This window comes from Leopardus geoffroyi, chromosome B3, assembly GCF_018350155.1.
Source record: "Leopardus geoffroyi isolate Oge1 chromosome B3, O.geoffroyi_Oge1_pat1.0, whole genome shotgun sequence".
NCBI classification, from domain to species: Eukaryota; Metazoa; Chordata; class Mammalia; order Carnivora; family Felidae; genus Leopardus; species Leopardus geoffroyi.
This window is the reverse complement of record NC_059337.1, coordinates 50,037,456-50,062,922: the sequence shown is the minus strand read 5'-3', so window position 1 is coordinate 50,062,922 and position 25,467 is coordinate 50,037,456. Positions and strand designations below refer to the sequence as shown.

At 37.4% G+C, this 25,467-nt stretch overlaps 1 protein-coding gene across 6 annotated transcripts in view; it reads left to right on the top strand.

The window, feature by feature from the left end:
- UNC13C (unc-13 homolog C) overlaps positions 1 to 25,467 on the top strand; it is a 611,894-nt gene that overhangs the window by 547,004 nt on the left and 39,423 nt on the right. For all 6 annotated transcript variants that reach the window (XM_045449689.1, XM_045449688.1, XM_045449693.1 and 3 more), the window contains one exon: positions 5,791 to 5,938. In XM_045449689.1, coding sequence (XP_045305645.1) covers positions 5,791 to 5,938 — 148 coding nt within the window. The remainder of the gene's footprint in view (positions 1 to 5,790; positions 5,939 to 25,467) is intronic.

Below are 25,467 nucleotides of genomic sequence, written 5' to 3'. Positions count from 1 at the left end.
ATTAATGCATGATCAGAATTCATTATCTTTGATAGCTGCCCCATCACTTATTAAATCATGTTAAACCTGAAAGAAAATAAAGCTTTATGGCTTTTGAAATTTTACTGGTATTGTCTATAGCCATACCACCCTGAACACACCCAATCTCGTCTGAAATTTTACTGGTATTAAAGCCAGATCACCCCCATTCCATACTTTGCAGTAAACTTTTTATTATAAATATAGGTCTTTTCCTTTTTTATTTTTTTTCAGCCCATTCTGTAAATGTTGAACCACGATTCCAGGCTGCCAAGACCTTTCTGAAACCACTTCCTGTCATTTGAAGCAATAACATCAAGCCTGGCTGAACTGTACATTTTAAAAGCATGCTTTCTGCTTTTGTCCAAGTCCATGGTGAAAATATCAGCCAGGACAGGGCCAAGGGTAGAGAGAATGACATCCAGCTGACATCCTTATCCTTCACAACTGTGAATAGCCATCTGTCCTCAGCTCTCTAATTAAAAATCCCTTTCTTGAATGAGGAGAAAATAACCTGTCCCAACTTACTTTTGCCAATTATTTTCTGCGAATTCATATTATTCTAAGTAAACGTCTGAATAGATTAAGCTGGAGGTTCTTTGTTTATACCACTGGTTGCAGAGGAACAACATGAAGCTGAGTCCCCATTTTTTCTTTGTTTAGAACCAATGGAGAAAAATCCACTTTTTACATGCATAAGGGAAACATCTAGCAGGCTTTAAAACCCCATATACACAAATTCTTCTCTAGCATATAATCCCACCCCCCCCCCAAAAAAAATGCTTACTATAATGAAGGGAGATCAACTAAGCTGCATTGAGCTGTGGATAGTGGAGTTTGTTTAATAACTAAGACATTCACTCCCACACATCAGCCTCATTTTTATATGCTTCAAACCCAAGCCTCAGCAAAACCCAAACTCTACTTTTCCTGCTTCTTCCAGGAGCTCTCACAGAGTCAAACTGAATGTGAAATCTCCAGATGCCAAGGTGTATGCAATAATTGCAGCTCCCTTTCTTATTATCTGTGCCAGTGAGATAAACAGACCCATGTTCTCAGGAGCAGTCACCCAGGTTCTGAACACTCTGTGAAAGGCTTCTATAAAGTAGTATTTTCATTGAGTTTGCATTTGCATAACCATAAAAATCATTTCCTCTGCCCTTTGAGTTAGGAGCCTGTGGCATGTGTTATTTATCTGTACTCACTGAATAGAAGCAACTTATTTTTTCTCCTAAAATTGCTACCTTCTGTCCAGGGTTTGGATTGCAACATCTCTTATTATACCATGCACTCAAAAGACAAAAGCATCATTTCTGCCCTTACACATCTTGTACTGTTTCCTTACAATCCTGCTAGAGCCTTTAAAAGAATGACTCATAATACCCTATGTCTACAAAGGAGGAAGTCAAGTCAGTTCAGTATCATAACCAAAAACTCTAGGGGACCCTTAGGCAGGAACAAACTCATTCCTTGTTTATGTTTTCGTTTCATGGTTAGTTCCCCATGTCCCAGAGGCCTACAAGATAATGTATTCATGCTAAAAACATGTCTTCCTATACAATTATGAGGGGGTCAAGAAAAAGGACACAGTAGGGGAGCCTGAGTGGCTCAGTCAGTCAAGTGTGCAATCCTTGATATTGACTCAGGTCCATGATCTCATGGTTGGTGAGTTCGAGCCCTGCATGGGCTCTGTGCTGACATTCCAGAGTCTCTCTCTCTCCCTCTCTTGCTTCTCCCCAACTTGCATGTGCATACTCCCTCTCTCTCAAAAATAAACATTAAAAAAGAAAAAGAACAAATACACAATCTATGCCTTCAGAGACTAACTCTTCAGACTTCCCTTCTTCTATGAAGCCTTCTAGACCCTTAGAAATATCTTGCATTCTATGAAGTCTAGTCACCTGATTCTCTCCTAGGGTTTCCTAAATCATATCCCATGGCACATATCATTCCCCATGAGTGTTAATAGATGCCCTGTGTGATAGATGTTCTAAAGCCAAATAATTTTAAAAGGCAGGTATGTTAATGAAAGGTCAAACAGATTTCCTTACAACAGTGGATCTCAGAGCCTTTCACACGTTGATGAGCATTGTGAATCTTTAAGGGTACAATGTCATCTCAAGTTCTCCAGGCCCTTTACTGCCTAGAGGCAACATGTGGCTCGCAGGCAGCACAAGTTTAAGGATGAGAACAGATTAACAGTAGCAACCAGTGTATTTTAAATGATACCAAGGAACTGTATTGTGATAACTATTATTTCATTTCCTCTTAAGTAATACTGGGATTGCCATGGTTTCCCTTGGTTATCTAAAATAAATGGGAGTGTCCTTTTTCTCTCCTCCACCGTAATGAATGATCTAGTTGCTGTTGAATGTACAAATGGCAGTGCTAAAAGACTGACAAACACCGAAGATGTCACCTCTTTGGAAACCTTTCCTGACTCCTTCCCCAATGGAAATGATTGCTACCTCCATTATCTGTATTTTCAAATTATTTTTCTTACATCTGTAACATTATAGGAGTCATTCATTGACCGTTTGGTTACATTTCCTACTAAACTATCATCCCTTTGAGAACACCTTCTGTACCTCTACTGCTTTCTATCCTTGGCGTTCAGCACAAGGTCTGGTTTATGATACAAGTTTAATAAGTATTTGTTAAGGGATAGAAGCAGAGCAGGCAGGAAGGCAAACACCACCACTGATACTGTCAGTGCGAGCCCATAGTTCTGTCCTCACAAACTGTCAGTGTGAAAACTATGGCCACCCTTGTGAATGCTGTCACCACACTGCCTTATATACACAAAGAAGTTTTTAAAACAGAGGATTGTGGGGGCACCTGGGTGGCTCAGTCAGTTAAGCATCAGACTCTTGGTTTCAGCTCAGGTCATGATCTCAGTTTTGTGAATTTGAGCCCTGTGTCTGGCTCTATGCTGTCAGTGTGGAGCCTGCTTGAGATTCACTCTCTCCCCCTCTCACTGCCCCTCCCCGACTCTCGCTACCTCTTTCTCCCAAAATAAATAAAATTAAAAAAAAAAAAATTGGGACATTCATGCACAATAAATACATAAATAAATAAATAAAACTTGTCAAACATGTTATTTGACTTATCATTAATGGGGGAACCAGTAAGATCTTACAACTAGCTTATGGGAGAATTCCAAGAACCACAAGATGAGCAATAAGGCAGGCTGGAATCAATTTACAAATAGAGGCTAAGAGGGTCTATTCACAGAACAATAATCAGTTGCATCCCCCCAGAAATAATTAATTTGCATTTCGATGGACAAGAGTCATTTACATGATTATCCATTTTCTATCGTTTACAGAGTTTTAAATAGCTCAAAGACAATGAAAAGCATAGATAACCTGATGGGTACACGAGGTAGAACATCCACTGATCTTTTTGTCCATTTCAAAGTCTTTCACAACTTTTCCTGATAACTCTCAATAGTCCCAAGAGGTGGCAAAACATCAGTTCAGATGGTACTCCTTGGTTTTCTTTTTATCATAATCTCCTGGCACTTGTGCTCAGGTTTGATAACTATGAGGCTTGTCTGAAAAAGTCTGAGAAGCAGAATGTGTTCCCCACATTCCCAGAGAGCTTGCCTATTTTGGTTCCATTTATCCAACTGCTCTTTACATTGAGGGTGAGTTGTTTCATATGATGGCTCTTTGCTTCATTATATAAATACAACTCCAGAGAGCACCCCTCCACTGCTCTGGGGAAATAGTCAAATACAAGCTGAACCTTCCCTTCTCAATACATCCATTTAATATTTTCCACCTTAAACATATTTCCTGAAATAAGGAATGATCACAATTTTTGATCCATCAAGGCACCTGAAATAATTCTGGACTCATAATCCTCAATAAATACTTTCTGCATGGGAAAGTATTTTAACATTTTTAAAAGTTTTTTTTTTAATTTTTATTTTTGAAAGAGCACAGCAGGGGAGGGGCAGAGAGATGGGGGGACAGAGGATCTGAAGCAGGCTCTGCACTGACAGCAGCCAGCCCGATGTGGGGCTTGAACTCACAAACCATGAGATCATGACCAAAGTTGGATGCTCAACCAACTGACCACCCAGATGCCCCATTTTAACATTTTTATAGGAAGATTAAGGGTTAGGATGATTTTAAGTATTGTGTCTCATCATCTCTTAAAAGGAAAAATCTTTTGTCACTTTTCTGTACCTCCTTTACATGAACATAGGTGGCTTTTGGCACAGCTTGGGTTTTTACAACACACCCAGCTAGAATCAGTAAATGCAGTTTTAAGTGGCTATAAATTTTTCTCCCTGGGGAGGGACAGTATCTGCAGTGGAAGCAATCTTTCTTTAAATTCCACTCCCATTGCCTACTTTCTCTGGCTTATGCCCTAAATCTTCTCTTCATCACACTCTTTGAAAGTGTACTCAGCTGCCTACAAATGCCCAGAATACTTTTCTCCATCCCCCTCAAATAAGGGAGAAAACTAAGGTAATTATGATTTTTCATTTAATTGAATTGTTTTACCTCAGAAATGTGTGAGGATTGGGATAAAGAGATGACACATACCCATTTAGGAGAGAGTATCAGAATCATTTGTTGATCTTTCTCAAAATATGTCATTCTGTGAGAATCATAGATCAAAGCAAGTCAGGTTGCAGTGAGTGTATAGTTTAGTACAGTCCATACAGGGAGAGAGAACTATTTATCTAACCTTAACAGTTCACTGTAAATATGTTATCATCTATAAATGGGTAGGAAAAAATATCCTTAGTTCTATCACGTATTTGTATATATTCTGCCTTCCAAAGTGATTTCTGCACATATTTGCAGTATGAAAAATGCTAACATCCCTCAATGACTATATTTATTCTTCAAGAGCATATATCTCTTCTATTATCTTAGCTATAGATTCGTAGTGGTTTGAGTTTATTGGATGTTATATTACATTTATCAAACACAAGGTTCAGGGGACCTTGAAGACCACTCTGCATCCTCAGGTCAGACTGTATTTGCACTATTGTGTGTTTATTTATTTATTTATTTTTATTTTTTATTTTTATTTTTTTTTTCAACGTTTATTTATCTTTGGGACAGAGAGAGACAGCATGAACGGGGGAGGGGCAGAGAGAGAGGGAGACACAGAATCGGAAACAGGCTCCAGGCTCTGAGCCATCAGCCCAGAGCCCGACGCGGGGCTTGAACTCACGGACCGCGAGATCGTGACCTGGCTGAAGTCGGACGCTCAACCGACTGCGCCACCCAGGCGCCCCGACTATTGTGTGTTTAGAGCAAAGGAAGATAGAGCAGTGGACACCTGGTCTAGAATCACAAACTAGTATCTGGAAAATATGTGACCAGGTACTACCCTCTTTGTGAAATTTTGACAACCTCGGATATTTTTTTATGTCCTGGAAACCAACTAATAATCAAGTTGACAACTGTCATCTCAACCTGTCATTCTATAAGCCTTCTGATCAGTGTATCTTCATGATCCCATATGCTTACCTCAAGTTTTGAATGAGAGGAAAAATCTTAAGCTTCAAGGATCTGGGGTCTGTGATATAAAGCAACTGTTCAGAGATATTGAGGGAATCTGAATTACAGGGTTAATCCTTAGCAATGGGAAAGTGGTAGGACTATCCCTTTGTTGATATTTTACATTGATCATACAGTATTATTCCATTTGAGCATCACTATTACAGCCAAAAAAAAAAAATCCTTCCATGAATACTTTTTTCTAAATCCTTCTGCTTATGTTATATATTTTTTTTCTTTTTAGCAATACTTTCATGCAGGAGGAAATGGCCTGAAAAAGAATTTCTTGGAGAAAAGCCCAGATCTTCAGTCTCTGAGATATGCTCTCAGTCTTTATACCCAGACAACTGATGCCTTGATAAAGAAATTCATAGACACTCAGACCTCACAGAGTAAGTAACAAATTGGATGTGAGAATAAAGTAGGCTGAACACAACTAAAATTCAACATAAATATTATTATAAATTATTATAAATATTATTAATAGTTTTTACTACTATAAATTAAACCAGCAATAAGAATTGAGGATTATGTTTAATAGAAAATTATCAACGTGTTTTAGCCTTCATGATTCATAATTTTATATTTCAGTAATACTAGGATGTGCTTAATACTAAAACTGTATGGAGTGGTTGACTGTTGTTGGTGATTCTGACATCATACAATTTAGTAAAACTTAGTTTTGAATACCCATGGCTGTGATAGTCTTTTCAATTCAGTAGATAGATGTAGTGTTTGCAGCTCTCGGTAACTTCCAAATTATGATGATAACTCCCCAAATCTTACTTTAAATGTAAAATCTCGTGTTCTGGGGTTTCAGGAAGGAAAATCTCATTTTACTCTAACTTTATCTGAGAGAAATTTTAACTTTTACTTTAAAATGGACCAAGAGGTAAGAATTTTATTGGAAACTTAGGTCTATTTCATGTGGCCAACTTCCACCTCCTAAGCTTTTAGGATATTACTAGTAAGCAGCCTTTCTTTCAAGTTGCTTTGTGATTTATTGTATTTTAGTAATTATATGCATTTCAGATCAGCCATTTCTGAGAGATTATTGAAAATGTCAGTATGAGTCACAAAAAGCCAAATGCGGGGTCAAACTCTAGAACGTAACTAATTGTACCACAGAAATAGTAAAAATGAATATGAGGACAGTGTCTTCATTCATGAGGGATCCTAAGAAAGTGTACGCTTTTTTTTTTGTTCCTGTGATGAAAATGCTCCAGATTTCTATGTGTTTCTTAATGGGTATTTAAACTTTGTGAACTACATCAAAGGTGCGTGCTTTGCCTGTAGTACCAAGGTAGGTGTTAGGTAGGTCCTTCGCTTGTCTTTAACACTGTGGTTTCTGATAGTGTTCAATTAAATGCTACAAATACTCCTTTTAATGTACTATGCTAACCCAGGTTATATCTTGGGATAATTCGAGAAAGGAAAAAAGAGTTGAGCCCATGAGGGATTGTCAAGAGATAAAGAAATATTCAAAACATTATTCCCTTGAATCCATCATCCCTCAAGATTTTCTGAACCTTATAAATATGAATGTAATTTTAATGCATCATATAGTGTTGCAGTTTTGTTCCCAGAAAATTTGAGTGTATGAAACCTTTGCTTTTGTAGGCACATAGCCCATCTTCCAGCATAGATGTCACAGCACACAAAGCTACCCATGTATATCAATTTTGGTGTGACTATAAATTGGAAAAGAGTTTGGTATTTTTTTAATTTTTTTAATGTTTACTTATTTTTGAGAGAGAGAGACAGAGACAGAGTATGAGTGGGAGAGTGGCAGAAGGACATAGAGGGAGACACAGAATCTGAAACAGGCTCCAGGCTCTGAGCAGTCAGCACAGAGCCCAATGCGGGACTCGAACTCAAGAACAGCAAAATCATGACCTGAGCCAAAGTTGGATGCTTAGTCGACTGAGCCACCTAGGTGCCCCAGGAGTTTGGTATTATTTACTAAGGTTGAAGATTTGCCTTCCCTATGACATAGCAATTCAATTCCTAGGCACAAATCTGAAAGATATCTGTATGCATGTGCACCAAAAGAGACACATATAAGAAAATTCACAGGAAAAAAAAACAAAAAAAAAAACCTGTCCATTAACAGTTGAACAGTAAAATAAATTGTGGCATATTCATACAGTGAAAACCTATACAGCCCTAACACACAACATGGATGAATAAGGAGAAACAAAATGTTCAATAAAAGCAACCAGATAACTAAGGAATATATATTGCATGATTAAATTTATAAAAATTCCAGAAACTTTAGTGTTCAGGAATACACAGTATAATGACAACACATGGCAAGGAAAGGACTTAAGTGAAGTCAAGAGAGCAGCTCTCTCTGGGGAGTAGGGACTAAGGACTTGCGAGGGGCTGGCAGTTAGCTCTTCCTTGACCTGGTGGTGGTTAGCCAGCTTTTCTCTCTGATACCTGACTGACAGCATACTTTGTTTTGCCTGTGCTTCAAAATTATTTACAGAAATAGGAAAGTCAAAAAAAAATGTCAAAATTGTTTCTTTTCTTTTCTTTTTCTTATTTATTTTGAAAGAGAGAGAAAACGCGCATGAGCAGGGGTAGAGAGAGAGAGAGAGAGAGAGAGAGAGAGAGAGAGAGAAAATCCCAAGTAGTCTCTGCCCTGTCAGCACAGAGCTAGATGTGGGATTCAAACTCACAAACCATGCGATCACGACCCGAGCGAAAATCCAGAACTGGACATTTAACCGAATGAGCAACCCAGGCACCCCTAAAATTATTTATTTTAATTCAGTTTTTTCATAAATAGATTATAAGTGTAGAAAAACATACTGTATCTTTCTTGCTCATGTATTTCTTTTCCTTCTGTTTTTTTTTTTTCTCCTTTGCTCCTTTCTCTCCCATTTTCACCTTGATTTCTTTGTTTTGGAATAAATTTAGATATCATCTTTCTCTAGCAGTAAAAAAGAGAAAAAAAATAAAAACGTGCTAGGGATTGAGTCCCATTAGGAATTTGGGAACCACAGAGTTCAAGTGAGAACAATCTATTTGGAAAAATCTTATTTTTTCTTTCTGTTCCAAATATTGGAAATAAACCAGTCCAAGACAGATATAGAAGTATTAAGTCCTCAAGTAAAACTGATAGTTCCTTTTATAAGAATAACATATTTATAATTCTAGCTATGAACTGCAGTAATAAAACACCATCTTATTCTGCATTCACTTTATAAATATTTACTGAATATCACCTCTGAATGAAGTTTCCTACATTGAGGCATATAGTCAAAACTGAACATGATGTTACATACACCGTTGCTTTAATAAGGCAGTTCCTCAGCAGGAAATAAGGTAACAAATAAGGTAATTTTGTTCCCCTAAGGGCATTTGGCAATATCCTGAGAGTTTTGATTGTGCATCTGGGAGTGGTGGTCATGTTACTGGTATCTAGTGAGTGGAGACATGGCAAGTTGTTAAATACCTTATGGTGCACATGTTTCTCTGTCTCCAAATCGCAATAATGCCGAGATTGGGACACCCTGCTCTTATTAGACTGAAAACTGGTAAGTGTTGTAACACAGTTCATGTCAGAAGAAGGAAAAGTTTTTTTTAAGTTTATTTGTTTTGAGAGAGAAAGAGTAAAAGCAGGGAGGGGGCAGATAAAGAATCCCAAGTAGCCTCCATGCTGTCAGCGCAGAATCTGATATAGGGCATGATCCCACAAGCCTGTGAGATCATGATTTGAGCTGAAATCAAGATTCGAATGCTTCACTGACTGAGCCACCCTGGCACCCCAGAGGAAGGAATGTTTAGACTTGAGAAGACAGGAAAAGTACAAAGTCCAGTGGGTAAACTGAGTCATGAGGTGGTACTAAGAGTAGGGTATTCTGGATATACAAACTGTCCAGGAAAGTATATATGTGTGCTCTTAAAAAACCCACTATGTCAAGAATATCCAGGGTTTATTTTTATTAGGAAAAAAATGTTTATTTTGCTTTTACAACAAAATTCACATCACCACCTATTTTGGATCAATAGTTCTAGTTGAAGGCATCTTAGATTTCTCTACACCATTAAAATATACAGAAATACTGTAGGTTTTGTGTAATAATATTAAAAATTATTTTAGCATTTCTAATAATTATCATCTATTCTTTCTTAAAGCTAATCCAATAGTTTAGATTGGGTAGTTAGCTTTAAAACTTATACTTTTGTTGTTGTTTTTCAGGGATGTATTATATTGTTAGAAGCTGGTACAAAATTTTCTTCATCTTGATTCTAATATTCATTAAAAAACTTTTCTAACTGCTATTTCATTATATCAAGGGCTTTTTGAATATTTCATGGAGTAGCAGACAGTGGAAAATGTACAAAAGTTTAACATAGTAAGTAGAATTTTTTTTCAGTGGATAACACAATTTGGAATGAGGTACAGAATGATTAATTGCTGAGCTACTCTGCGTCATATTGTTTCTTTATCTGAGCTTTTATAATAGCTTGAGTAATCTGAATCTCAAAAGCTTTACAGACAAAGGGATATTTATGTCTAAGTTACAACTGACTCATAAAGAAATATATATGTAATTAAATATATATATTTAATGAGTATGTGAATTAAAATTATGAGATAAAATGTTTTATTCTATGATCTGTCCTCTTACTAACTTTTTATGAGCAATATCTTTGAGTCCTTGCTTATTTAAAAAAATCAGATACTTTTCGTCATTTTAATGACCTGTTTCCTACTAAAGGAGAGAATAACGTATTTTAATTTGAAATGGAAATCAGATCACCACTGATTCACATTTGGAATCTGTGAATATACTTTACTATACACATTATGTATAAAGCAATAATTATCTCCAATTAGGTTCTAAAACTATAGAAGTTATGTCCATAAGTAGAAAAAAACCCTTCTGATATTGCTCACTGTAGAAAAGATCTCTTCTTAAATTTTTTTTTAGTGCTTATTTAGTTTTGAGAGAGAGAAAGAGGTGCAAGCAGGAGAGGGGCAGAGAGAGGGGGAGACAGAATCCGAAGCAGGCTCCAGGGTCTGAGCTGTCAGCACAGACCCGATGCGGGGCTCAAACTCACAAACTGTGGGATCATGACCTGAGCCGAAGTCGGACATTCAACTGAGGGAGCCACCCAAGCACCCCAAGGATCTCTTCTTTTCAGAAATGTAGGAGAACTTACATTAATAATATTTACATGACAAAAGAACTGACATCAAAATAAAGAAATGACTTACTGCATGTCACTGATGGGTGAAAACACCAAGGAATATTCTCAGCTTACATGGGGAAGTAATATTAAAATCCAGTTGGTTATCTTCAGTTTAATACTGATTGGGAAGCAGAGTCAGAAGTGGTTTCTCATTTTAGCTGATAAGCCTTTCAGAGGTAACCAGAGATCCAGAATCCCATCCAAAAGATTTATGTCACTGTTTTATCCCTGGAACAGTGAAATTTAACTAGCTAGCACTGCCTTCCAAGACATTAGAATGTTTTAGCAGTGCAGGGGAAAATGGAGAATTTATGATATTTGGCTCTTCAAATGTTGCAGTTGGTCTGATAACATTTAAAGCTGGATGAGGCTCTTCAGTCCAGTCAAAAAGTTGTACACAAATAACTGTAATAGGAGTGGTGATGTGATACGGTTCTGAGTTTGTTGAATCCTTTCCCAAAGTAGAAATGGCAGGTGTCAGACAAGGTTACTGTAATGCTGAGCAATACTTTGTAGCAAGTAAGTTGTCTACAACTATGCAGTTCCTCCCAATAATCCTGTGAGGCCAGTAACAGAATCCATACCTCTCAGATTAAGAAATGGAGTCACATGGGGCACCTGGGTGGCTCAGTTGGTTAAGAATCTGACTCTTGGTTTTGGCTCTGGACATGATCTCAACTCAAGCCCCGAGTTAAGCCCCTCCCCCCACCCCATCTCCTCCAGCATGTTGGCAGAACTGGGCTCTGGCAGTGCAGAGCCTGCTTGGAATTCTCTCTTTCTCTCTCTGTCTCTCTCTCTCTGTCTCTCTCTCTCTCTCTCTCTCTCTCTCTCTCAACTAAATAATAAAATGGAGTCACAAATAAATTAAGAAATTTGCAAAAGTCATGTAGATAAGTGGTAGAGACAATGCCCTTGCTACTATCTCATACTTATTTTTTTAAGTTTATTTTTGAGAGAGAGGCAGAGTACAAGTGGGAGGTAGGCAGCAGAGAGAGAAGGGGACAGAGGATCTGAAGTGGGCTCTGTGCTGACAGCAGTGAACCTGATATGAGGCTCGAACTCAGGAATCATGAGATAAAAGTTGGACCTGAGCCAAAGTTAGATGCTCAACCAACTAAGCCACCCCAGGTGCCCCTATCTCATACTTATTTTAATCAGAAAAGAAATCAGAATGTATTCTTATTTCCTACAGCCTATGCTTTCTTCTCTTGAGTTTGAATAACTGAGTTTACTTCAGGATCCTTACTTTTCATTTTAGTATGACTAAATCTTTCATGTCAGCAACAAACTATATCCCCAAACTTCTAACTTCTTCCTCCACTTTTCAGTTTCCCCTCATTCTGGTTGCAGTTACTGGGCATGCTCAGTATCCAGGATACCTTTTAAATATTAATTGGGAATGGGGCGACTGGGTGGCTCAGTCAGTTAAGCATCTGACTTTGTCTCAGGTCATGATCTCACTGTTCAGAGTTTGAGCCCCGCCCCAGGCTCTGTGCTGACAGCTTAGAGCCTGGAGCCTGTTTCAGATTCTGTCTCTCTCCCCACCCCCCCCCCCCCCCCCGCCACTTGGACACATGCTGGCTCTCTCTCTCTCAAAAATAAACATTTTAAAAAATTAAATATTAATGGAGAATAATTACATTATAGAAAGTCAAGCTGAATGTAAGGAAATGCATACTGCTTTCAGAAAACCTTTTCTAATATAGCCTGATTTCATTCCTCTGCAATCTATTGTGTCTGTGTGTAGGATATTGCTGCTTTGGACTACCCTCCCTCTTCTACTGTTCACCACCCTTGTTCTTCACCAGCATAAGTACCATTTTGTAACTCTCCTTAGCACACTGAATCATAGAATGATTGCTGGTTTATATTTCTCTCCTATCCCAATGTAAGCCGTAGGAGGACAGAGACCTTGCTTACTCATCGTTGAAATCTATGTGCTAGATGCAAAGTAGATGATCAGTGAATTTTAGAACAAATGAATGGTAGAAAATTAAATGCAGGAAATTAAAAATTATACAGTATGACCATAGTCCTTATATTTGAATTTATATAATTACAAATCCTTCGACAAACCTTTATTCAAAGTAAATATGTTCACAGCCCTGGGCTAGACACTGCAGAGCACCCAAAGTGTGTGTGTGTGTGTGTGTGTGTTCCCTTAGGAAGAAAGCTTACGATTTGATGGCTGATGCTATTCAGTTTTCGTACAAGGTAAAATATACTGAATGCCAATGGAGAAATACAAACAGATGTATAAAGGTAGATTAAAAGAATAGGATTAGAGATTTTTATCAGACTCTTAAAATCATGTTTTATTTAATCTATTAACATAAAACTCAAAAGCAATGAGGAAAAAAAATGAAATACATGACTGTTTTCAGTTTAGGCCCCTGGGTGATTCATCTATGCTTTCATTTGACACATTTTTAGGAGGATTTACCATGTGTCAGCCTCTGTGCTAGATGCTAGATAAACTACAGTGAAAGGCTGGGCTAAATGTCTTCCATTTGCCGCTCCTAATGGACCCTTTTCTTCCCAGGAGGCTGGGCTGTATGGGTTACAGCTATGGACTCTCTCACTCCTTATTTCCTTATTGGGTCAGCCAGTAGAGGGCTCCTCTGAAGCTCCATGCGAGGAGAGACTAGGTCAGTTATTCCTTCTCCAGGCTCCCTCTGGGCTTGGTCCATTCAGTTTACTGTCCTTTCAAAGTACCTTTCTTCCCTAGAAAACTCTCTCCTTCTGGATCCCAGTAGCTACTTCTGCCCCTCATATTTTACAGACTGTGGGTGTTAACAGATCCACTACCCCTTCTGTTTTTCCCTAAATCCCCATCTAAACCTTCACAGGCAGGCACTTTATTAAACCATCCAAAATTACTGCAATTTGAGTTTCTGTTTGCTATTGATACCCTGGCTGATACAAAGGCAAATCTTCATGACTTTGCTAGGTTTTTCTTTCATACTGACTCTCATTTGGGTTGTCAACAATTAATACATTAAAATAAGCAAGTCAAGCATCAGAATAATTCTCTCTGGAGTGAGGTAAAACATCACATTTTGATGACTGAGCTGTCCAGAATGAAAAAAAAAATGTTTTAGCTTTTCATTCACAGGAATATTTCCATTATATTCTGGCCAGAGCATCAAAATCCCAGATCTCCATTTCTCATAATGCAATTTATCTTGCTCAGCATCTCAACTTCTCTGGAAACCTGAAGCCAAACTGAGACAACTGGGAGTCATTGGTAAAATCATTTGCAAGATTAGTCCTCACAGCACAGATTAAGCAGATATTTGTTGTATGTCACGCAAGGGGGAAGTTATTATTCTTAGTGCAGTGTTCTAAGTATACGTATTGATAGGTCAGAATAGATATACTTTTATTATTTTTTCATTTTTTTAACATAAATATTTGAAAGATTTTTTCCTAACACTACTCATGTAAAATCAATAACTATGTTGCTCTGTGTAAGAGGTCCATCTTTTGATTTCTTAGTCGGGTGAGAACCAGATCTCATTCCAAGGCCATGAAGAGTATCAGTGGTATTAGAACCTTGTTTTCTAGTATTAAGTGTTCTCTGTTACTTGCCTCTCACTGGCTGATATTATTTAAAATAAATCTGGAAGTAATGTATATTTTTCTAAAATTAATTACTTTTTTTTGCTATTGGAAACTAAACACTTGGCATTTGGCATTGCATTCAAAGATCTAAGTAAAAGCACTCACACCTGGCATTTACTGCAGATTACAGGCATCTTCAAATACCTTTTTCTCACTTGAGTCTCAGAACATTGAGAAGTCAAAGATCTTCAAATTATTGTTCTGATATTCCATACTGCCTCTGGGTGTTCTTTTGAGACAGTCATTTCACCCAAGAGCAGTAGACGCCATGGAAGTAATTTGAGCAAGGGTGCAGTGTGAAAAAGTAGAATGTTTTTCTGACATCTCAGAAAAAAGATTGAAGGGAGATAAGAAGGGCTCAGGCTGATACTTTGGCAGCTGGGCTGGCAACAGTGATGGAGAGATGTGGGGAGATTGACGCTGCAGTTTAGCAGTACAAAAGGCATGGGCTAGTGAAATAACTCTTGTTAAAGGAATAAAGATTTAGGATAATAAATTTCTTTTAGAAGATTTCAAAATAAAGCCGCATTGACTTCTGTGTGGTGAAATTATGGTAGATTTTTTTCTGCCTGCTTACAATGTTCTGCCCTTTGAAATCATCCCAAAACGTCCCAGTATTTCTTTTTGAATCATATAAAGAAAATGTAACACTCACCACTCAAATAATCCAATTAAAAAATGAGCAGAAGACATGAGCGGACATTTCTCCAAAGGAGACTTACAGATGGCTAACAGACACATGAAAAGATGCTCAACATCATTCATCATCAGGGAAATGCAAATCAAAACTACAATGAGACACCACCTCACACTTGTCAGAATGGCTAAAATCAACAACACAAGAAAAAACAGGTGTTGGCGAGGATACCGAGAAAGGGGAACCCCCTTGCCCTTGCACTGTTGGTGAGAATGCTATCTGGTGCAGCCACTCTGGAAAACAGCATGGTTCCTCAAAAGTGGAAAACAGAACTACCCTACTATCCAGCAATTGCAGTACTAGGTATTTACCCAAATAATATAAAAATATTAATTTGAAAGGATATATGCACCCCAAAATTTATAGCAGCATTATCTATGATAGCCAAATTATGGAAAAAGCCCAAGTGTCCATTGCCATAAAAAACAATTAAATCTTTCCATTTGCAACAACATGGATAGAGCTAGAGAGTATTAAGCTAAGGGAAATAAGTCAGTCAGAGTAAGACAAATGTCATATGATATCACTTATAAATGAAATTTAAGGAACAAAACAAGCAAAGGTAAAAACCAGGGAGGCAAACCAAGAAACAGACTCTTAACCTTAGAGAACAAACTTACAGTTAGTTACCAGAGGGGAGGTGAATGGGGGGATGGGTAAAATAGGTGATGGGGATTAAGGAGCACACTTGTTGTGATGAGCACTGGGTGTTGTATGAAGTGCTGAATCACTATATTGTACACCTGAAATTAATATTAGATTGTATGTTAACTAACTAGAATTGAAATAAAAACTTTTAAAAAAAGAAATATGAAGAGCATACTTTGTTATGCAAAGTAAATTACTTTAATTGAATTCCAAAGTATAATTAACCCAAAGCAGTTCATTTTGAAGTCCTTCAGGGCTTTAGATTTAAATCTGTGGGCTAGAATAAACAGCTCAATTAAAGTTCCTCTGAAGGATTCAAAAGATCTCAAAATTGCTCTGGAGGTAGGAGAATTGTCTGGAATGGGAACTACACACACACACACACACACACACACACACACACACACACAAACACACACGCACTTTATATTTGTACATAGATATGATATATATATATATATAATAGATATAATATAATATGTGTATCTGTAATTGAATAATTTTAAATCTTATTTAATGAAAAATATCAGAGTAATTATGTAAAGCATTAAAATTAAGCAAATGCTAAGTCAATGATAAAACAGGTATTTCCAAAATCATATAATACTTTCTTACTGTGGGTAACTATGGTATTTTTTCACATTTTGGTTACTGCTATTATTTTGGTCTTAGATCTGATTGGAAAGTGAAACAGAGGTTAGAATCAGTTATTTGAAAATTCAGTGGAAATGCTGACAAACTGAGATGTCAGAAAAACATTCTACAAATCACTGAGTCAAGAAAGCAAAATGCAATACAGTATCTCTGTACCTACTGAGCCATAATGTCTGTTTTTTATTCACTGAGAGCAGGTTTTGTGACCAATGAGGTCAGTGGCATTAATTGAAAAACCACAGACTATTGCCTCACAACCTCCATATGCCCTTTATAACTAATTTCTGAAAAAAAGACGGGATGTTTTCTCCTTCAGTTACCCCTTAGCGGTAGACATTAAGCCTTGTTATTAAGTGCTTGATTTATCTTAGAAAAAGAAATATGAACTATGTCACATGGCATGGAAATAGTGACTCTAAATCTCTAAAGGTTGGAAGTCAACCTTGTATAAACCTCTGGCATAACGTGCTCTCATTTAGGAGAAGGGACAAGGAACTGATATTTTGGTTAAGACGGGAACGGGTAACCATACAGTCACAGCTTAAACATCTCCACTACCTCTGCCTGGCTCTGTGACCTTGGGATCAATCACTTACCCTCTGTAAGCTTCAGTTTTCCCGTCTGTAAAGCAGCTAGCGTAGTATTCCTAAGTCCATTGTGTGGCTGGGAGGATCACAAGTAGTAATACATGTGAGACAGTGCACAGCAATCTCTCATTGCCAATTCGTATTGCACCATCATTATTACTAGATGCACTATCAAAAAAATACCCCTTTCTTCTACAAACATGAAGAACTCTCTTCAAATACAGCTAAGCAAGGAAACCAACAAGCACATTTGCCTGTAAACTAACTTCATAATGCCAAGAGGCTCTCAGAGTGATGGAGAAACCTATGACACTGACACCTGAAGGAATCACACCTGCAGTTTTTATGAACTTCTTCTCCATACACGCCATGGTTGTCAAATAACAACATGTCTCACTCTTGCTATTGCAAAGCACTATGCTGGGTGTAAGACATGAGAAAAATTATCTGTTCCAAGGAGCTTACAGTGAAGCTATAACAACTATGTAAAGTGAAAAATAATCATACAAGGTAGTCTATGCTAAATATCAGATGGATCCAAAGGGGAGGGAGAAAACAACTATGGGCAGGAGAGCTGAGAGTCTTCAGATAACAAGTGTGGCCCATGGTAGGCTTTGAAGGATGTGTGAGGTTTGAGCAAGGGAGGAAGAGGAAAGCCGGTCAGCATGGCGCAGAGGCTAACTTGACAAGGAACCCATCAGGAGGCTGGAGAAGTGCTTCTCAAAGTGTAGTCCCTGGAGCAGCAGCATCAGGGTCTCCTGATATGTTGGTAAGCTCAGACCACTAAAACAGAGTACCATAGACTGGGTGGCATAAATAACAGAAATTTATTTTCTTACAGTCTGGAGGCTGGAGGTACTGATTGATTCAGTTTCTGGTGAAAACCCTCTTCCTAGCTTACAGGTGGCTGCCATCTCATGATGTCCTCACATAGTAGAGAGGGAAATCTCTGGTGGCTGTTTCATAGGGACATATCCTATTAGGTCAGGACCCAACTCTTATGACCTCATTTGACCTTGATTACTTCCTCAGAGGCCCCATCTCCAAATAGAGTCATATTGGAAGTTAGGTTTTCAATAAATGAATATAAGCGATAAGCAGTTTATCCATTAATAGTTGAGAACTCATTAGTAATGCAAAATCTTGGGCCTTACCCCCCAAAGACCTACTGAGTTAAGGGGTAGGTTCCAAAAATCTGTTTTAACCAGCCCTCCAGCTGACTTTAAGAGCCACCAGAGTATGGGGTGCCTGGGTGGCTCAGTTGTTTGAACATCTGACTTTAGCTCAGGTCATGATCTCACAGCTCATGGATTTGAACCCCATGTTGGGCTTTGTGCTGATAGCACAGAGGCTGCTTCAGATTCTCTGTCTCCCTCTCCCTCTGTCCCTCCACTGCTTGTGCTGTCTTTCAAAAATAAACATTAAAAAAAGAACCACTGGAGTAAAGAATATGTAGGAAGGAATGAATGAAGGAGAGTTGAAAGAAATTGGTTGTGATCAGAACTTGGAGAGCTGTGAATGTTAGGCCCAGGTGGAGATTGACCTGTACTCAGTGGGAGGTAAGAAAGGAGGAGAGGTCAAACAGGTTAATTTGGAACACTCATGCTATGGTTTTGCTTTTGCATAGAAGGGAAAGGGAAAGGGAAGGAATGAAGGAAGGAAAGAAAGGAAATCTTTAGAAAAACAATTTTGTACTTTAAATGCTTACAATCTAAATATAGCAACAGCAGAAATAGATGAAGGAGGAATATGAGAAATATTGTGAAGGAAGAATCTATAGTTCATCACAAGATAAAGCAAGCAAAGGACAAAGAGTCATAAACTTAAGTAATGTAGGTCTGTGCCACCTACCACTGACCAAAACGTGGAAGTGTAGATGGAGAGCGGTTTTGAGTCATATGATAAATTCCATTGTATTTATTTCTGTAAGAATTAACAATAGGACATAAGGTGACTATATTCACTGGCAAGTTGGAAGATACAGTGAAGAGAGCAGTCGGTTGAGAAACTACATTCAGGAGGTAATTATTGAATCCTTGGGAGTAGGTGCAAGCTCTTAGAAAAGGCACACAGCAAGGGGAAATGAGCAAAGTCATGGAGTAAGCCACCATTCAAAATAAAGGAATGGCCTGGAAATACAGGCTGAATATCAGAGCAGGGTAAATATCAATACCATTAAAACACTTTTGCTACTAGCACCTCAAAAGGTCTCTAATGGAGTCTGAGCATTTCAGAATATGTTGTTTATAACTCATTGTGAGTCCTCTGGGTAAATCATCAGTCTTGTGAATTGGGCCAACAAGGAGAAATGTGAATTATGACTGTCAGTGCTATTAGCTTGACCTGTTGTTAAACAGGATAATGGCCATGAGCACCATCTGAAGGATCCAAGGATGTTAACCACTTATATGTATGTAAGAGATATGTTCCCTCATGAAAGATCTTCACTCTGAAACCTGGAAGACACTGATGAAAGAAACTGAAGAAGATAAACGTCAATGGAAGAGTATGTCATGTTCATGGAATGGAAGAATATTGTTAAAATGCCAATACTACCAAACTCCATCCTAAGATCAATGCAGTCTCTATCAAGACTTCAGTAGCATTTTTTACAGAAGTAGAAAAAACACTCCTAAAATTTATATGGAACCACAAAAGACTCTTAATAGCCAAAGACATCCTGAGCAAAAACAAAAAAGAAGGCATCACCCTCCATGATTTCAAGCTTATGCTATAAACCCACAGTAAGCAAAACAGTATGGCACTGGCATAAAAACAGATATACAGACCAATGGAACAGAATCAAGAGCCCAGAAATGAATCTGAGCATGTACAGTCACCTTATATTTGACAAGAAAACCAAAAAATACACATTGGAGAAAAGATGGTCTCTTTAATAAATGATGCTAGGATAATTAGATATTCACATGTAAAAAAATGAAAGTGGAGCCCTTTCTTGCACAACTCAAAATTAACTCAAAATGTATCAGAGACTAAAATGTAAAACCTGAAACCATGAAATGCCTAAAAGAAAGCATAGGAATAAAACTTCTTGACATGGGCCTTGAAGAGAAATATGATACCTAAACCACAAGAAACAAAATAAAAAAATAAGTGGGATTACATCAAACTAAAAAACTCCTGGACAGCAAAAGAAACCATCAACAAAATGAAAAGACAACTAGAATGGGGGAAAAAAAAGTATCTGCAAGCCACATATCTGATAAGTTAATTTTCAAGATATATAAAGAACTCATACAATTGAATAGCAAAACAAAAACAAAAACAACTGGGCAAAGGACTTGAATAAAGATTTTTCCAAAGATGGTAAGGCCAACATGAAAAAATACTCAACATCATTAGGGAAACACAAATTCAAACCACAATGAATATTACCTCAGGCCTTTTAGAATGGCCATCATCAAAAACACAAAAGGCAACCAATTCTGGCATAGATGTGGAAGAAAGAGAAGCTTAGTGTACTCTTGATGGGAATGTAAGTTGGTACAGCCACTGTGGAAAATAGTATGGAGGATCCTCAGAAAGTTAAAAATAGAAACACCATATGATCCAGCAATACCACTTCTGGGAATACATACAAAGAGGACAAAAACACAAAGTTGAAAAGATATACACACTCCCATTTTCATAGCAGCATTATTTACAACAGGCAAAGCATGGAAACAGCCGAGATGTCTATCCATGGATGAATGGATAAAGAACTTGTGAATACAATGGAATATTATGCAGCCATAAAAATGAGGAAATACTACCATTTGCAACAATATGGATAGACCTTGAAAGCACTTATGCTACAAAAAATATGTCAGAGAAAGACAAATATTGTATGATGTACTTTTATGTGGAATTTAAAACAAAACGCTCAAAAAAAGAGATCAGACTTGTGCTTACCAGAGACTGGTGGAGGAAACTGAGGTAGGTGGTCAAAGGCACAAACTTCCAGTTATAAGATAAATGCTGGCAATGTAATGCACAACATTTTGACAGTAGCTAACACTGCTGTAAGATATAGAGGAAAGGTGTTAAGAGAGTAGATCCTAAGAGTTTTCATCACAAGGAGGAACTTTTTTTTTAATCTTTTCTTTGTATTGTATCAATATGAGATGATGGATATTAGCTGAACCTATTGTATCATTTCACATTATATATAAGTCAAGCTATCATGCTATATACCTTAAACTTATACAGTATTATTTGTCAATTATCTCAATGAAACTGGGGTGGGGCAAGAAATGTGTCACCTCATTTAGGGTTTCCGTAACCACAAGCTTGTGGTTCTCAAACTTTAGTGTATGTTGTAATTACTTGTGGACCCCACTCAGAGATGTTCATTCATTAGGTCTGGGGTGGATAGAGTCTGAGAATTTGCATTTATGCAAGTACCCAGGAGCTGTGCATGCTGCTGGTCCAGAAACCACACTTTGAGAACCACTGTTAAGTCTTACACAAGGGGCACTCCCTATGATAAGAGCTACGTGTAGCCAATTCATGGTGTTGGCTATAAACTATAATTGCAGACATTTTCTTCTGGTAGTAATGTGTTTCCAGGCTGAAACCTCTAGATAAAAGGAGTACTTCAAAAGCATTAGAGCAAAGTATGGAGTCAATAAAAATGTTCTTTTCCAAATGAAAGCATGTGTTTTACAGCCTTGTAGGAGGATCTTCATGTAGACTGCACCAAAGCCAAACAAAACTGAAAGCTAAAATAAAGGAAACCCTTTATGAGAGAAAAACAAAAGCACTTTCATTCTTGCCAAAGTTGACATTCAGGCCTACGTATTTTCCTCAGGTTTTTCTCATATTTTAGCTTTCAGTTAAAATGACTTTTGCCTTTTAACCTATAATAGAAGGACCTGAAAATTTGATCCCTGCCTGTTATCCCCGCAAAAGAGGGTTATTTTAATTACTTTCAGTTTCGTTTTTGTTCACAAACAATATTATGTAAGTGATTTCAAGTCAGTTTCTGTGGGACAGCTTGGCTGTTTACATGTATGTTTACAGTGTAAAATTTTATGATTTTGAACACATTAGATCCATTTTAGCTTTAAATGGCATTACTATCTTGCAGGATTCACTTATGCCTCGTTTCATTTTATTTTCCACCTGAAGTCATTTCATTCACTTGGTTTATAAACACCTTCAAATCTCTTTAACTGAAAAGGCAAGGTAACTTGATAGAGCATCCCCCTAGCAGTAATAACCCCTGAGGCAGAACCACATTAAACAGAGCAAAACTATAAGCAACATGTCCTATATCATTAAAGAAAGGAAATAAAATGGTGCTGTCAAAAGGCAGGAAAGTCACTGTGAAGAAACTCTAAAGTGGGGAAGAAGAGCCAGATGCCCTGGAAATGGAAAATGAAGTCAATTTTTCTTGTCTTTTGGAGTCAGCCAATTTGGAGATTAGCAGGTGAATGTTACAGCTATTTTTATGGCAAGGTTAGTGAATTCTAAGCAAATATGGTGTAAATTTCCATTATATAAAGCATACCCGGGTAGGCCACTTGATCTTCTCAGTGACCCTATGAGGAACATGAGACTATACCCACTTCCAGATGAGGGGACAGGGTTCAGGATGAGATTGGTGACTTAAAAGAGCCACATCGAGAGGGTTGGAATTGGGCTCAAATCTAAATTCTTCCAAGAACAAACACAGGACATTTTCCACTATGCAAAGCTTTCATCAGAAAGCTAATTTTCCAAACACTTAGAGCAATTCTGTGGACATGTGAGTAAAACCAATTATGGTCTACAGTCATTATTCTTTCTCATCAGCCTGCGGCTGGTTATTTGATATGAGTAGCAGAATTAAGATATAATAAAGTCTAATAGAACCTCTTATTTTTTGGATATATTAGTAACAGAGATAGGAAACTAAGGATATTAATTCAACAGATGTTTATACATTGCTTAATATTTGCCCTAGCGTTGGGGAATGTTTGGGAAAATACAGCTAACAACAGTATTTGCTCCCAATCTTAGGGAAGAAAAGAACTGCAAAAGTGGATGTATAGAAGTAGAATCACATCGATACTCAGAGATATAACTAGGTTGTACAGAATATTAAAGTCATCAATCAATAATAATTCACCAGCAGCCCAGTTATTCATTCCTTAATTCACTTATTCCTTCACTCAATGTTTAGTCATTTGTAGATTCATTTTACACACGAGCATGGCTAAAGGCTACCCAGATAATGTATATCCCTCCAGAAATCATTTACTACCATTATAGATTTATAAGTCTACTGATTGGAATTCAAACTTAGATTTCAATTTCAGACTGTTGCATCATGTTGATTTGACACAACTATCCATGACATGATGTGATAGAACATCAATGGCAGACTTTTCCTCTTAGTACAATTCAAAATCCCATGAAACATTTATACAGCCTAAAGCTTCTTCTATGCTCATAGCCTATTATGGGAAACAGAATTTTCTACCTCCCTTCCCAGTTCTTAAAAACAACCACCAAGCAATTAATACAACTTGATCAAAATGGTATAAAAGGCCATCCAGACAGAGTTTGAATTTATAGTATTTTTAGAGATTATGTAGTTTTATAACTTCCACATTTAAGGAATACAACTTCCACAACTAAGGAGTTTGGCACCAGTCCCCAAGGCCTCTGTACCACCCCTTTCCTCAATTTATAGGCATTTGTGTTAGAGTGGAGTCATCCTTGGAGTCAATGATATCTTGCCCCTCTCCTCAGACAATCAAGCTTGGAGGGAGCTTAAGTAAAGGTAAGATGATACTAAGCCTCCTCCCCAAGTCTTCCCACCTTTTACTTCTTTATTCTGCACAACCCCTGTGTATGCATTGGAAAACATCTTTTTATTTTAGTCAGATAAAAATGTAGACCACTTCATGAAAAATATTAATATGTTTAATAATAAAATCCTAAAAGGAGAGTCAAGTTGGACATGTTTTCATGACTGAGTCACCATACTTTTAAGGAAAAAAAAAAGATTCATTGTGCATTTGCTATACTAAGTTTCAGAAGGCAATAAAATTGGTCCTGGTCCTGACTCTGGGTAATACACTTTAATCTCAGAAAGATGGACTTTGTACCAATTCCTGGATGAGGCAGAATCAAAAGGTAGGAAGTAGAGATCGCTAGGTATGATGGATCATCCAATTACCCTAGAATCCAAAGAGTTATGTGCTCAAATACAAAGGAAATGCTAATATATTTTAAATGTGTTTAATTTTTTTTGAACAAATTGAGCTTTCATTTGTAAATATGGTCATATTTCCTCAAATCCTGAGTCTGTCACTTACTAACTATGTAACATTGGGTATGGTATTTACTCCTCAATGTCTCAATTCCCTCATCTGTAAAATGAGGATAATAGTATCCCCAAGTGTGCATGGGGAGAAGATTAAATGAACATATTTAAAGTTCATAGGACAATGCCTAGTAAGTACTTTATAACCGGATTCTTAATTATGGAATTACTGATATTTTATTGTCTTTGTTTACATTAACTAAGGTAACTGTGTTTTCCCCTCTTATTTTGCTATGAAAACTAAATGGAAATACATTTCCATCCATTCAAGCTAAGAGTGGTTTTAGTGATGTGAGCACATAACATTGTTCTCCAGAAATAATTTAAAATTCTTGTCCAGCTTCTATTTGATTCATTCTTTGGCTCATTTGAACAGACTCACTTTTTGAATGACTTACTTGATATTGTACAGAAATGTAGCTAATTGAAAAAGAATCTTTTACTCATTTTTTAAATCACCTGATCTCTTGAAAAATAAAGATAAAATGAAGTAACCAGGAGATTTCCTCACAGTATAATGAATGTTAAATATGAAAATGACCAAGAACTTTCAATGAATAAAATTCTTTCAGTGCCAGTTATAACTGTCTATTTAGGGTGTGGTTTGAGTATTTTGATTGTACTAACAAGTAATTTTGGCCAAACATCCAACATGACTAAATCTAGCTGAATCGGATGGGATTTGAGCTAGTCTAAAAATACTTGTAAGTTCTATTTTACAGATTATATTTACCAAAAAGTCATATTTTTAATGGCATATAAGTATGAAATACTGGCCGGAGGACAAACCCTCCTCCACCTTTAGGACCCAGGATCCTCTGGTAGAAAGATACTCCACATTACCTCCAGGCCACAGTTGTTGCTGCATTAGCCTCTCCACTCTTACAGGGCTGTCTTAGCCCAGGGCTTGGGGTCCTCTGTTTTTGGATCTCACAGATAAATCTGGGAGATCCATTTGATATGGAAGGGGAGTGGGAATTATTAAGCCTGGAGAATCATCTCATCCCAGAGGCATTATACAAGGGGGCAGGAAAGCCCCAGATGTGTGAAATGTAATAACGACAACAAAAAATTGAACTTTGATCTTCTCAGAACTGATAACCTATTGCCTAAAACACAGTAGCTCAGAATATTATCTGAGGGGCGCCTGGGTGGCTCAGTCAATTAAGTGTTGGAGTCTTTGTTTCA